General features: G+C 36.1%; 1 protein-coding gene and 1 long non-coding RNA gene across 2 annotated transcripts; both read left to right on the forward strand.

The window, feature by feature from the left end:
• Positions 1–6,527: 6,527 nt before the first annotated feature.
• Positions 6,528–7,430, forward strand: LOC149955623 (uncharacterized). Its single transcript, XR_016478136.1, has 3 exons — positions 6,528–6,715; positions 6,777–6,855; positions 7,130–7,430. It is a non-coding gene; the product is annotated as an uncharacterized LOC149955623 (long non-coding RNA).
• Positions 7,431–13,308: 5,878 nt separating this feature from the next.
• Positions 13,309–13,869, forward strand: LOC149955624 (uncharacterized). The gene has a single exon (XM_090166717.1). It carries the CDS (start codon positions 13,309–13,311, stop codon positions 13,867–13,869), a length of 561 nt encoding a protein of 186 aa, XP_090022843.1.
• Positions 13,870–16,153: the final 2,284 nt, after the last annotated feature.

Consider the following 16,153-nt stretch of genomic DNA (forward strand, 5'->3'; position numbering starts at 1 on the left):
CAATAATTAAAATATCAAATTGATAGGTTGGTAATTGTTTGCATGTTTCGTTAAAAATTAACTTTATTTACTAAGTTCTATATTTATAGTATTATTTATTATCTATAATATGTAATATGTAAAAAAATTTTTGGTCATTTATCTAGCTGTACTTTTTCCAAAAATATTGTTCATAGGATATAAGGTGCTAGACTTTATAAAGTATGTCAAATCTGTTAAAATTTAAAAGTACATATGGCCGGAATAAATTGCAACTCAATTTTCATTCTTATTATAACTGACAATAGCGATCAATAAAAATTCCCATTGAACCGTATAGGAGTGAAACGCTCAATAACTGACCATAAAAATAACCTAAAAATGGTTAACCAAGTAACTTTTAGCTCTGTATTTGACGTTAATTAGAATGTCATACTTATCGACTTTCCGCAACTTAAATATTTCCTTTCAACCATTTCCATTACCTCTCGGGTAAAAAGACGCTTTTTAAAAATTGAAACATTTAAATATAAGATTAATTTAATTTATAAATATTTATTTAAATATAAGATTAATAAAGAATAAAATTTAAATATTACGCAACGGAGAAAACGTTCACTGCAATACGCGAAAATAATGTAAAGGCGACATTAAAGGATGTAAGATAATTTAAAAAAATTATAACAATTTGACAAACATATTTAATTTCAGGTTCAGAGTTGAAAATTATTTTCTAACATTGTATTATTCATTTTTGAATTTTGATATGTAATTCCCCTTTTTAACTCATGTTTACGCGAGATGTCCCCAACGGATGACAGGTAATACAATCTTTTCCCCGTTATTAACGTTTTGACTATGTTTAAAAAAACTTGAAATATCCACTTCCTAATTTCTTCCCGCGCGTCGTTATTAAAAGTTAAGTGACGGTAATATATGATGCATATGTCATTATAATAATCAAGTCCAAGGCATCTAGGTACGTAACGATATAAAAAATCCGTTAGGAACAACTTGTTTAAAAGCGTTAAAAAAATTGACGTAAATATGGTAAATTTCCTAAAAATAACAAAGATGGCCACCCTACAGAACCCGTTTGAATATGAAACAATAAAGATGGTGGCCAAATCACGTGAATTTTCGACGTAATAATTCGAGAAATATGACATAATTAATAGGTGTTTGAGATTCTCTCGGTGTTGTCACTAAAGGTATTTGCGCCGCTAAGTTATTTCTACACCTGCTCGTAATCAATCAAAACCTGTCACCGCCTTAACAATGGAAAAGTCGAGCGAGCCTGGGAATTCCTTTAAAGGAGTACTGACCCCTTTTCGCGCCAAAACACCAACCGATCAGCGCCATTTTGAATTATTTCGCGCCAGCCAATGAGCGCGCAGTACACGCGCCGCGCCAGCCAATTAGCGCGAAGTACACGCGCCGCGTGGTAACCACGTGATCACCGCGCCACCTAGCGGGGGTAACCTGATACCCGTGGCCACGCCCACAATGTCGACCCCCCGTGTAAATGACCCCGAGTTCGCTGACCTTGGCCACAGGGGGAGGAAAATGTCGACCCCCCCCGCGCGCCAACTGCCGGATGGGGGACTTCCGGTGCCGACCCCCTTTCTACCTCGACAGCATTCCAACATTAATTTATAGCTGCTCTAACAGTAAGCTCCTTTCCGCCAAGAAAACCAATAATAATAAACTCCAAGTCATCTAGCATCTTTTAAGGGCGTAAATTCCGGTGGCCTGTTATACTGCGTAGGAGGGACTGACAAGCCCTTCATGCCACACGAGCCAACAGCTCCCTACACTCACTATTTCCGTTAATCTCAACAAGTTAACAGTACCCAACCACAAAATTAAAAGCCCATTACAAAATACCCAACAGAATAAAAATCCGAACCCGTCTGGGTACACCCACTAAAATCGATTTACACCCGTGGATACTCTATGCACCCATTTCACACTTAACGCAAAAAATATTGGGGTTCCATTTTTCCCAAGGTAATTTCTTTAATTTTATACTTTTTCTTTTTATCCTCTCCTCAAAAGTGAGAAAATTTTTATGTCTGGTTCTAGCAGAAAAATAACTAATGGTAGACAAATTGTGACACTATACGAATCTGTTCCCAAAATTTCTTTATTTCCTAAGTAGCAAATTCATTCTTAATTCTTCGGCTGATGGTGCACGGTAAAAGCTTTAGACGGCTGTTGGGGCAAGAAGACTCAGGGTAGCTGAGGGCAGTGCGATTCCGGTGAAAAAATTGAGACCAAGTGTGTCGTACAAAATTTGTACTACAAATTTACAAAGCCTGGGATGGTAACGTGACAGTTGACTATGGGACCCGAATATTTGGAAAGTAGGTCGCCAAGGAGACGGGCTAGGGCCTAGCAAAACAGCCGACAAACAGCGGGAGCGTCGTCGTGGAGGCTGGCTCCCTAGAGACCTCCTTAAATATAACCATCCCTTTATTACAGACAACGTGTTGTAACGGGGGCGAATGCGCGTTTGGTGTGACATGTAAAACATTTTAGAACGTCGTGAAAAACTTAAGAAATTCTGAGAGGATGGAACAAGCGTAATACATATGCGGAACATCGTCTATAAACAGCAGGTCAGACCGTAGTTTGGGATTAAGATTCATGGGGGTTGTACACATTTTAATTCTGTGGTATTTGTGAGAGAAAGCATTGAGTGGCTCTTACAACTGGCATCCCAAAAAGAGAAAATTCATGAGGATTCTTGAGGAAAATGACAGCCGTTTAAGAAAGTTTATTGTAATATGCGGGTGGGTGAGTAGTAGAGGAGAGCGGAGGTAGTTGCAATTTGCAAATCCAAAGGTGAATACAAGAAAACCATTATTACATCAGAATATATACGACGAAGCGCAGGCTGGTGTGCACTTGCAGGAAATGAAGCACGCTGTGAGATGGAACTGACGGATTGTTGAAGATGGGGAGAAAATCGATAACAGCAGGATCGCAGGCGTCAACGGAAATTCGGAATGGAAAGATAGTCCAGGAGAACCAAAAAACGCTTCGTTGTGGCTCGTGCCAGAGAAACCATGAGCGACCACTGCCATGCGCTCCATGCAATCAGATCGGTTTACAGAAGGGTTAATTTAGATAGCGTAGCGTGAGTAAGGAAATTTGGGCTAACCCAAAGAGAGTCATCCAGGACACGGACCACTAACCCTACAGCTGGGAAAAGCACTCATAGAGAATCTGGCCCCAAAATGGAATGTATTTAGCGCCACTGGTGGCGGCTTCCGAAATTATTAAAGGTCCAATAAGGTGACTTCTATAAGGTGGCTGATTGCAAGGCTTAAGGAGTATTCGTATGAAACTTACTTCAGATTTAGTACGCTAAAATCATGACCAAGAATCTAAAGGGACTAACTGCCAAGTCTCTATTGCGGTAGATACTGGTATTTCCACAAGAACTGAAGGAGAAAATTTAGCCTCTTAACCAGGGACGGCGCAGTATGGGGGGACAGTGGTACATTGTATCCCCCCCCCCCCAACGAAAGTAGAGGGGGGCAAAGTATATATTTGTACCACCTAAAAATTTTAAATATACATATATATACATTTAAAGTAACTTTATTCAAGATTGAAAATATCTTCTCTATTAAATGAATTTTTAAATCTACGTGCGTACTTTGCATTCTTAAGGACTTTTAGTCTTTCCGTTAGTATCGTCCAAGTTATTTGTCACCGCCGTATGCCATGTTCCTAAGAATTACGATGACACAATACCGCTTAAATATTCTTTACATACTACACGCGTATCAAGATGAACTAGATAAAATTGATATGAATGAGGTAGTTTTCATTACAAATAGAGTGAAAATAAAATTTGTGTAAATATTCTGTGTAATTATTTTGGCTAGTTTGATTCTGAATTAGTTAATAAACCAGCTGTTTAATTCGACTAAAATCGGTAACTTAAAAGTTAAAGAAAATCTGGAAATATGCATTAGATATCTCGAAAAAATCTAACGCTATCGGCTCCCGCCCAGACACCCATTTTCGACTATTTGTACCCTTCCCCCCCCCCCCCCAAATTCCGCGGCCGCTGCTCTGAACGAACAAGTGACGAAAATGAAACTGTCACTGAGGATGCAAAAACAAATGACACACCCGTGATTCTGCGGATTGTTTCAATTTAACGGTTGATTCCCTCACTGTCACTCCTCTCACTTCATCAGGTCATGTGTGTAGAAGAGAATTAAAAAGGTCGTTGTTTGAAGATGATATTTTTCATAATTCGAAGAAATAAAAGTTTGAAGACTCATCTGAAATGGAAACTTTCGTGAGTTGCACATCGACGATTTCGGTAAATGATAAAATGGAGAAGAAAATCAAGTCAAGTCAAACTGCCATCCCTTTCAACGATTTGTAACGGAAATTTAATGTCTGATTTTCTTCTTGTTGAAAAATCGCACTTTGCGATTCGCGAGTTGACGAGATCTCTTTACTCAAGTAAATGTGAACTTTTAATTGAGAAAGATGGAAGAATTAAGCGATGGCAACCGTGGCAAGAGCTAGACTTAGGCGTTTCTCGTGGAGGCAAAAAAAATCTTAAGCGAAGAAAATTTCAAAAAATTTCAAAACAGCAAATGGTTTCTATCATCAAGAAAGGGAGGAAACGTGATAAGTACCACATTAAAGAAATTAAGGGCCCGGTGCAGAGACGTTTTTTCACTCTCGTAACTTTACAATCCTCGTAAATTTACGAGGAAGTGGGCGTGGCCAAAGAACTTACGATTTTTTTCGCGAAAATGGTGTGCAGAGACAATAGGCTCGTAACTTTACGAGTGACTTTCGCTCGTAAAGTTACGAGTGCTCTGGAGGTCTCGTAAAGACGTAAACGACGCGAAATATTGATAACAAAAATGGCGGAGTTTGTCACTCTGCTCGCGATGCGAAGAGTTGAGGAAATTAATCGAGGAATAAACGTTGTTGAACCAGTTGGAAATGAGTGTATTTATCACGAGAGACCAGACCCTTTGGTCAGACAGAGTTTTTAGCAAATTATCGACTTCCAAAAAGGGTATTCATTAAACTTTTGAAAGAGCCAAGGCCCGACCTTGACCATGAAGCATTGAGACCACTATCTGCAGCTTCCCAGGTAGGAATATATTTTTTATCACTATGTAATTTTTTTTACTACTATTATGTGCTTTAACACCGGTTATATGACAAACACTTCTGTTAACTCTTTGTACAACCTTTTGGAATACATATTTTAATCCTACTCTTTCATACTCAAAACTGATATTTATCTAGGCTTAGATTTTGAGTAGTAAATGAGTAAGAAAAGCGATTGGGCAAAGTTTGAAGAAAATATCTGGGAAGGAAGATACCTCACCCCTTTCGTGAGCTAGGGGTGCAAAACAAAACCAGAGAAAATTTGTGGTATAGGGTCAGTTTTTAGGAGGTGTACCATCGGTGGATAAAAAATTTGCATAGGGAAAATAACCGAGTGTAAAACATTGTAAAATAATTTGGTCTTTTAACATTTTCCTACCTTTTGTTGCTCTTTAATGCTCATATGTTGCCACTTCTAATCATTGTTATTTTCTATAGATACTTATTTGCTTCAATTTTTACGTGACTGGAAGTATACAGTGGGTGACGGCCACATGGGCGAGAGATACACAGTATCAAGGATCATGGAGTGATTAAGGAGGCAATTTGCTGTATGCCCCAGATTTAAGGTTTGAAAATTTGTATTCGCTTGTGTCATCTTGTACAATTTCTACCTTGACAAGGGTGTGGAAATGCCCGAGGCAATGGTAGAAGAACGAGATGGCACAAGCGAACAGGATCCCCCATGTCAACTCACTAATGCTCAATTACATGCTCGGGCTAATCAAATTTTAAATCAATTGGTGGAAAACTTGAATGGACAAAGAAATTTGCATCAAGAATAATTTCAGTTTTCTACGATATGATTTGATTTTTAAAATTAAAACCGCCCTCTCCCATTATTAAATTTAATTTGGGGACATACTTGTAGAACAAATTTTCTTATAATGTAATCACATGGTCAAGGATTCTAATTTTGGAACTAAAAACTCTAGTTTCTCTAATAACTCCAATGATTTTGTTCTCTTGTGATATTATTCTTTGTTATTTATTACTGGTTCAATAATATGTTATTCGTCGATTACTTTCAAATATTTTTTCAATGTAAATTAATTGCTCTTCGCCAATAAAAAAAATATATTAAAAGAAAGCATGGTAATTTATTTGAATAATTAAAAATTCAAAAAGGGCGCCTTTTATTTGCGAAAAAAATCTGGTGGGTAGATGGAGGCTTCTTATTAGAAAAAAAACTAGCTGATCAGAGTAAAAAAAATAACAGCTGCGAAAAATGAAAGAGGTACATAATGAACAATGAGTTTATAGAGTGGTTTACAAAATATAAATAGATGGAAATAATGCATATGAAAGGATGATAATATATTTGAAAACATCAATCATAGTGCTAAAGATAAGTAATTAATAATTTGCACCAGTTTTATTTTGAAAGATTAGACATATCAATGATTTTTTGTTTTAGGGTTAGGAAGTGGAATTGATGTAACACCAAGGTAAAGATTTTCAACAGTTACTTGAGTGTTGTGAATGCCAATAAGAATTCTATTTGCATTTTCTAAATGATTGGAAAATGCAATGCCAAGTTAGGCATCTTGTGACCGTTTGGCTACCATTTCGGAAAGTATTGAACCCAAAATTGCATTTCTTGATAATTCACAACTGACTGAGCTGTTTTTTCTAAGGTGTTAGCAGCTGTTAAAGAAGGCTTAGGTGCTGGGTGTCTGGTAGTTTGCCTTTTGTGACTTCTTTTTGAACTGTCAAGTGAGTTTATCAATATTTTCAAAAGTCTTTATCAACCACATTCCACGGTATAGCCACAATTATTATCGTTCAAATTAACTTGAGTTTTGTAGATTTTTCCCCTGAATATTTGACCCAAAATTACTTTATAATGTACTTACATTTTAACTTAAAAGTCTTTCCCACTAAAATTTAATACCCAATTTAAGTTTTTTTTTAAATTTTCAAATTGTTAAACTTGGTTCACTGGGATAAATTTTCTGTATTTTCTCATTTCCCACTCGGCCTTCTGTAGTGCTGTGGAACGCAAGAACACAGAGAAAATGGAAAAGCTGCTAACGTATGTGAACCAAGCTTTAAACCTGTGAAAATCATGTACTCAGATTGTTCTGGCAAAATGTGAACAACGATATCAGTATCAGATCTGCCTTTGAAACAAGAAACTGTGCCCTATAGGTTTCATTGTAGGCCTAGGTGGAGGAAATGGGTTTTCACTACCCATTGCTCTTGCATCTGTTTATGAGAGTACAAATAAGGTAAAGGACTGGTTAGTTTTTACGTGACCTTATTGAAATGTACCAATATCTGCGACCAACTCTTCCATATTTCTAAACTTCTTTTCTCATGCAAGATCATCAATTTGGGAAGCTAAACAAGATTATGTTTAACCAATGAAACTGTGATTCTACTTCTAAGCCCATTTTACCATGTCTCTTCAGTGAAAAATCTATAGCGTCACCACCCACACTTGCTGGCATATTGAGGGGAGTAACCCGAAATAGTCCAGAGTTAGGAGTGCCAATGAGTCGTGCTACACTGAAATATTTTCACTTGTTACAATGGAGGATTTTCTAGCTTTTCATTAAAATTTAATTAGACTATTGTGGTTTCATTTCAAAACACTAGCTTTGCACAAACAACCAACCTGGTGCCTGACTTGTGAACTATCAACTCCTCTAATCCCGTGCAACGCAGCTTCGCTTATTAAACGGCAAACGGACACCTCCTTTTTTTAACGGTGCTTTTGTAATCAGTCCACTTAGCTCTTATTTTTACTGTCGCTCTTATGAGGCCCATACCCATATATACAGGCAATTTCGTGGGCAATTTCTGCCCAGGCCTTCTCCACATCTTCACTACTTTTGTAGGTTTTCAATAAATCAGGCCTAGCTTCCAAACAATTAATAATTGCTTGAAGTTCTCTTGTACTAAAGTTTGGTTGTCTCTCTTCACCTGGTTTCATTTTCCCCATATTCTTTCTCAAAAAAATACTTTCAGCTAACTTGTTTTCTTAAAATGTGTAAAATCACGAAAAATAAGTAACTTTTAAAATAGAGTTGAGCCTTCAAACAAATGTTTAAATTTTTGCGTCAAAATAACGCTTTCTCATTGGTCAATAAGTGGGCGGAGCCTAAACAAAAACAGATTCCCAAATACCAGACTCGTCATTTACGAGAGCCCGAAAAATTGTCTCTGCACCGCGATTTCGATTTAAAAAATCGTAACTTTACGACATCGTAAATCCGCTCTCGTAACTTTACAATCCTCGTAAAGTTACGATAATTTTTAAATCGTCTCTGCACCGGGCCCTAAATCAATAGAACCAAATAACGAAAATGGAATTGCACACTATGGAATAACCTGCTGGGCTAAAGAAGATCCGGAACGACTACTCAATGGGGTGGCGGAGTGGTTAGCGCTTTCGCCGCGCAGCAAGAGGAGCCGTGTTTGACCCCAGCTTGTGGCACTGTGTGAAAACTCGGAACAACTCCTTCCGCGTTTGAGTTCTCTCCCCACTGGTTTAAGGGGTTTCCCTCGAACTCTTCGGTTTCCCCTTCCGTAAAAACTTGCTGAGGTTAACGGTAATAGTGAGTGTATGGAGCTGTTGGCTCGCGTGGCATGAAGGGCTTGCCGTCACCCTCCTACGCAGTGCAACCCGGCCACCTAAATTAATGGTTTTGAAAGTCGCATGATGACTTAGGCCTAAGGTGGTGCCTTGGGTATTAGCCTAACTGATTATTATTATTATTATTATTATTATTATTATTATTATTATTATATATTCGATCCCCCACATTTGGTCAAGACTTGTAGGAATTGTTTGGAAAGCCGCGAGCTATCTAGTACCAAGATTCTTCGTGTAAATAAAAACACATACTTTACTACCGGGACTGTCATCTTGTTCCCAGAAAATACCCCAAATTAAAAATATCCCATTAAAAATCGGATCATTTGGTAAAATATGCATCGCAAGTAATGAGCGCTACTGTGGCCACTAGTATAGAACAAGAGATAGGGGAAGAAGCTACCGAAACTGGCTGATTATTTCGGTTAATGTACGATTTTTTTTATATGGTGAATGTGTCTAATCACTTAATAGCGTGGCATAAGCGTTAAGCGAAACCTAAACTTGAAACCCTACTTCTTCCCCGATGACAACAGACTTACATGGCTGGAAACTGATTTCATAAGTTACTTCACTAATTGGGAGACCAAAGTCTATTCTTCCTCTGAAACGTTTTCAAAGAAACAGCGTAACATGATACATCATGCTTCTCACTAGTGAAACAGCTGAAGGTCTGAAAATAATCGCATAATCGATTGTTCAAGTTGTAAGATTCATGCTAGCTAAAGGTGAAAAGTATGTTTTGACCCGAAGAATAACTCAAACAACCTTTAACAATATTTTTGGAAACAACAAAAGGAGTGTTTAAAGTAAATTTTTATTTTCAAATACGAAATTTAGATCAAAGGGATATTTCGTCACGTGTTTGCTAAGCTTTGTAGCAGTCTGCCTGCCTGGTGTTTTACGGTTTATGCCAAGTCAAAATGGCAACGCCGCGAGGAATCATATTAAAGCCAGTCATTTTGATAAATAATTTTGAGGATGATATTGTTGAGTTAGACGAAAGTGAAATTTACAGGAGCATAATAGAAAACTACAAAACACTGGTGGGTTAAACAAACCGTGTAACACTTACAAGGAGACGACCCGAAGTTCAAACTCGGGGGTTTGGTAGACCTTCATATAGCTTGAAAAACCCTAAAGGGAATTTATTCAATGGGCAACCGTTTTGCCACGGCAACCAAAAATGTTTTTGACAACACAAAATGGAAATTTTCCCATTGAAAATAACATGGGAATCTGACCAGTTTTAAGGGTACCCCCTTCAAAAATTTTAATTAATTTCGAACTATTTCATTATTTTTATATTTTCTATTTTTTAGCATTTTCAAAAATTTAAAAAAACAGAAGTAACAAATAAGTGTAAATACAATTATGTATGCTGTGAATAGCTGAAACAAACTTAACACATTAGAAGGATTGTGTGTATTCTGACCGTCGTTGGTCTTGTTTTATTTCTAATATTATAATCTAAATAGTGCAATATGACATTAGGCATTTTAAAAACCATGACGTCCCTCCCTAGACATAACTTGAAACCTTATGACCCTATGACGCAAAATAGGAAAGCTCAAGTTTACGAAGGAAGCAATAAATTTAATTTATTTATTTAATGAAGTTTCAGCTTCATCGCTAATGAGAATGGCTAATACAGGGGGATTTTATTACAAACTTTTCAAACGAATTTTTTGGTCCGTGTTTTTCTAGGTACTTTTTTTTAATATTTAGATTGTGTTACAGCTAATGGGGTTCACGAGTCATGATTCTGGTGACGATTGATATACTGCTTTTTTTAAAATACCAATGCAATAATACTCTTCGTTGACATAATATTCAACCTTATGAAAATAGTGCTCTTTTTCCCAACGTACTGATTTTATTTCGCCGCAAGGAAGATCACCAGACACGCCGACAAAAGTGTATAATATCTTTTATAGCATTTTTTTAAAAGAGTCTTTCTGAAATAACAAAACCAAAAACAACGTCACGTTCAAAGGTAGATAATTGAAGATAATGCCCTTTGATACGAAATTCATTTAGAAGAGTATAAAAGGTCAGACTCTTCGTATTATATTTCTTCGGTTCTTCCTCAATCTATCCGTCAGTCAGTCTGCCTCGTGTCGGGATATACCTACGCGATCAGCAGGTGTATTTTGTTATTTTAAATCTTATTATTATTATTTGAAACTAATGTAGTTTTTTGAGTTGAGTTTATGTTTGTCAGAATAATAAATTTTGTAGACACATGTTTTTTCTGCAATTTTACAGAGGATTTGAAGGCTTACTGTAGGGTTCCTAGGTTGGAAGAAATATAAATTTAACATTTTATTATTATTAGGTACTTTCTAATCAGTTCAAGCGGAAAAATAACACCTGTAACTACTCAAACAGCTAAGCTACTGGTTAATACTAGTCATATTGAATCTAATTCGTGTGAAATAGTGGTGAAATGACACGACCGTACGTAAGAAAAAATGCCAAAAAGCCCGTGGATAATCATTTCAATGAGGTCACAACTACTCCTGTAGTTATACAGACTGCTACGCCACTGACTAATTCGAGTAATAATGAAAATCATACAAACAAAGAAATATAAAAATAATGAGCCATAATTAGATATTGAAGAGTATCAATTTAGATTTAGCGCTTGACGAGGGGCACGTACCCGAAAGCTTGCAGAATTTTAACGCTTTTAACATTAAAGTAATGTTTTTAAAACCATGAAGTATCTGTCGTGTTACTTAAATATTATTATCATTTTAACCATGGGCATGAAATTCAATTTATACATCATTACTCCTTGTTTATTGACATATGCTTTGTGCCAGATGTGTAAGATGTATTATTACTCCTTGCGATAATTCGATTGGTTCTTTTTATAAAAGCGGAATTGTTGTGATATATACCATTTTTCGCTGTTGACGGAGGCAGTTATGCTCATTGCGTTTCTTATAATTAATTATTATTAACAACTTATTTAATAAACTAATTTAATATGTTAAGCGCGTTTATTATATCCGTTCGTTTCATGGTCGAGCCGCCGTTCGCCTGAACTGTTTTATTTCGTTATTATTTTGATATAAAAGATTTAAAACACCATTTCTGGTATTTTTAAATATTGTGTGAATTAGCCGTTATTAAACTCAGCTATGTTTAAAACGATGATTTAGTAGTTTTGTGAGTTAATAACAATTATCAACAATAAGCCTTGGCTTGGATAGGTATGTTTTTTCTCTTTCAATCTTTTTGAAATAAATTGTGGTTGTTTTTAACTCAGTACTCTATTTTTAAGCTACTTGTAATAAATCATGGTTGGACGATTTTGCTGTGTGCCAGGGTGTAAAACTTCAAATTTAAAAAGTCCTGGTGTGACCTTTAGCCCATTCCCTAAAGATGAAAACCAAAAAATAACTGGATTAGCATTATAAAGTACAATACAAATTAAACTTCTACTCCTTCAACAAAACGACCATGGTCTACACCTGTGGCAAATAAATCCCTTGGATTACCTTACCAGTCAGTTTGTGGCTTCCACTTTCGAAAGGATGGTCGTAAAAAAAAATCTGATCACTTTCCAGTGTACTTTGGTAACCCTTTGGATGGCAATACTCTTGCGATATCACATGAAGTCGTTATTAGTCAAGTAGTAGATGAACGTGTTATTAACCTGCTAGAGTCAGACCAAAACGCTTCCAGACCAAAATGTTTCAATGGACAAGAGAGTGGTAAGAATTGCGCTGAAATATATATACGTATATGCATCATCGCTTTAAAACCAAAACCATGTAACGTTTTACACCAATTTTAAAAAGATACGTGGTTTTTGTTTTAAAGCGACGCGACGACCTGTATATACATCTATGTAAATATAGAAACATGCGTATTACATTATTTAAAATATATTTTTTAGAACATAATTACTGCTTCAATAGTCAAGTGTCATTGGCCGATATTATCCAAGATCATAGGAATGAATTATGCAATCTACGTACGTTAAAGAAAAACTGCGTTGATTTAACTAATGAAAATGAAAAGTTAAGAGCGGAACTTTTACAACTTAAGGAGGAAATGACCCGAGTGAATACTGAAAATATTAATCTAAATGATTTGAATAATTCTTTAAAACTTGAAAGTTTTAACAAACTTAAAAAAGTTAACCTTTTACAAAGACAAAATCACCTCTTACAAATAAAACTTAAAGACTCGAGCCGGTTTTCGCTGAAAAAAGTGTCTCACTCGGCTTCGATGATGAAGTTTTACACCGGCTGTGAAAAATTGAACCGGATTTGAAAAATTTACAGCTTTACAATGGATCGAAGGGGTATAAACGCAAATTTGAAAGGAACGATTTCAACAACAAAGGCCGTCCAATGATGTTATCATTTAAAGATCAATTGTTTTTAGTGCTGTGTCGAATCAAGGTTGGCCTTCTGGAAGAAGACTTGGCATATCGGTTCGGTATTTCAGTGACAACGGTTTGTAATCTATGTATTACCTGGTTTGACTTGCTATACTGTAGGTTATCCAACCTACAACTTTGGCCTTCTCGGGCAGTTGTAGATGAATTCATGCCTGAAGAATTCAAATTAAAATTTCCATCAACGAGGGTGATCATCGACGCTTCAGAACTATTCATACAAAACCCTGATGACTTTAAAACTCAAAGCGACACCTGGTCGACGTACAAAACCCATAACACAGCTAAGGGTTTAATAGGCATAACCCCTAACGGGTTCATTAGTTTTATATCTGACTTAGTCCCAGGTCGAATGTCTGATAAAGAATTAACGGAAGAATGTGGGATAATAGCTTTGTTAGATTCCGGAGATTCCGTAATGGCGGATAGGGGCTTCATTATTGAAGATTTACTTAAGGGCAAAGGAGTACAACTCAATATGCCTCCTTTTCTAAATGGGAAAGCCCAGTTGTCATTACAAGAAGAACTAGATACTAGGGAAATAGCTAGCTTACGAATTCACGTGGAGAGGGTTATAAGAATACTGAAAAAGTATCATCTTCTAAATACTGTATTTCCAAACTCTATGCGCAATCAGCTAAATAAAGTTTGGAAAATTTGCGCATATTTAGTGAACTTTTGTAACGAGCCTCTTTTAGACATGAAAAAATGACAAGATAAATTCCATGAAATATAAATTTTATTTGCTATAATACATTTGTATTTGAAACTATTAAAATCACACTTATTTCATTTGTTAAATCTCACTAAATTTCATTTAGTAAATCTCACTTATTTTATTTAAAGGCCAACTTCATAAATTTTTGGTTTACTTTGTCTTACACTGCAAATAGTCTGACTGCATGGCACTCGTGTATTGTGGTCAGCCTACTTACAGTGAAAGACAGAGTAAACCGAAGATTTATGTAGTCAGCCTTTAACATTTCTTAAAGATCTTTTTTTTTTGTAAATAAGGTACCCCGTAGTCAGCATAAAAGGTCAAAAGACTAGGAACTATTTTTGTAAAGCAGAAGACTTTATCATGCAAAATTATTTCACAAAATGGTTGATTATTGCCACAATCGACAAGGAGACCACACCAAGAAAGACTGGTTATAAATAACTGACCTTGGATTTGGTAAAAAAAATTGTGGTTACGATCTAGTCCTAATTTTCCATTTTCATTTCTCTTTAAAAATCTACTTGTGGTTTCTTTGCTTTCCACAGCTTCCTCGATACTGATCCCCAACTCTTTGCATTTTGATAAAGTTTTGATTTCTAACAAACCGAATTGTTCATTTTCTTCCACTAATCTATCCGGAGAGGCTCCAAACATCGCAAAGCCCAACTGAGAATGTGGTTATATTCTTGCGTATCAACTTGTATTTTTCTGTAGCAATATTTTCATTTTTAAGGCCTTCTTGAACATATTTGTTTCTAGATAAGTCAGCACCGTTAAATATAGTTTTGAGAAAGGCTTCATTCACGGTTTTCTTTCGTTTGCAGATTAATCCAAACTTCGACGCTGTTATACGTGCTTTTCTTTCACTTTTCCAGAGAAGGCAGTTGGATTGTTCTCTTGTCTCTTTTTCTAGAGTTATAGCAGTGTCCAATGAAAGTTTTAAGGTCTCGGGTGTTAGACTTAGTGTTCTAACTAACAGTGGTAGAAGATTTTCGTCAACTTCCAATAACCCTACAGGAAGAGGTATCTGCTGTACTAAGCGCACAGTTAATGCCGACTCAGTCGTTATGTCCATTACTGGTGTAGTTTTAGATACAGTAGCCGAGTGAAAAACTGGAGCAAAGTTGTTACCTTCTTGTATTTTAGATAACATGGAGCGCTTTTTACCAGCTGTTAATCTTTCCATAGACGTTTTGATCCGCTCTTGCATTTGTTTGATGTCATTTTCATTCCCCAGGTCTGGTAAACTGCAGTATGCTTGCTGTTTTTTACTTATATCCCGAAGCACTGAGCTACTTTTTCCCGGGTTATGTCTTATGAAGTCTAGTTCGTTGAACGTTCTTCTTGACAAAGCTTTTTCAGTTGGAGCACTCCATGATCTAGCTTTTTGGGTGCATGCTTGGTCATCTGGTAAAAATTTTCTTTCTTCTCTTTTACAATCTAAAATGTACCATAACACAGCACCAACATGTTTGCAACCACCACCTTCCCCTGCTTTGCACCCGCGCCAAGCTGAATCCACCAAGCCAGTTGAAACATTTAATTTAATGGCAACATTTTTTTTTGAGTGAAGTGAAAAGGAGCCTTCAACTTTACTTTTAATATATATAGCTGCACAATTTTGTTTTGATGTTGTAGCTCCTGATTTTTCATTTAATGGAAGCGCTATCTGGTCTTGACTTAGAAATACCTCTGAAACTTTACTGGCCTTAAACATTCTGTAGCCTAATGTGTAATGTTTCTTTGCCTTTAAGTCATTGTGATGTTTAGTTATGGCGTTTTCTTTAAAAATCGGTGGTATTATCTTCATCTGTTTCGTCCAGTTCCCTTTAGGTAATATTACCTTTTTGTTTACAGCTATTGCTTTGACCTTTTTTAATCTTGGCACTCTAATAATAAAGAAATTGTTTTAGATACAAAATAAAACAACTATTGCGATTTTTATACTAATATTAAAAATAAATTAAAAATAAATGTATCTTACATGTTTGTTATGGATTCCATTTTTGGCAAGGCTTAAGGTCAAATTTAACCGAATGGCTTTTTTTCCAAAGCGGAAGCCAGAAATGAAGCGAAATCCTCGTCACTCACGTGACTCGAAAGACACGTGATCTCGTGACGTAGGGCAACATTTGAACAAGTTGGGCAAGACCACTTTTATTTTATAAAATCAACTATTAGATATTGAAAAATTTAAAATTTTATTAAAAATAAATTGAAAATGTTTCACTAAAACTCGAAAATAATGAAATATATGTATGTTATTTTAAAATAA

This window comes from Leiobunum rupestre, chromosome 2 (genome assembly GCF_980474605.1).
Source record: "Leiobunum rupestre chromosome 2, qqLeiRupe1.1.hap1, whole genome shotgun sequence".
In the NCBI taxonomy this organism is placed as follows: Eukaryota; Metazoa; Arthropoda; class Arachnida; order Opiliones; family Sclerosomatidae; genus Leiobunum; species Leiobunum rupestre.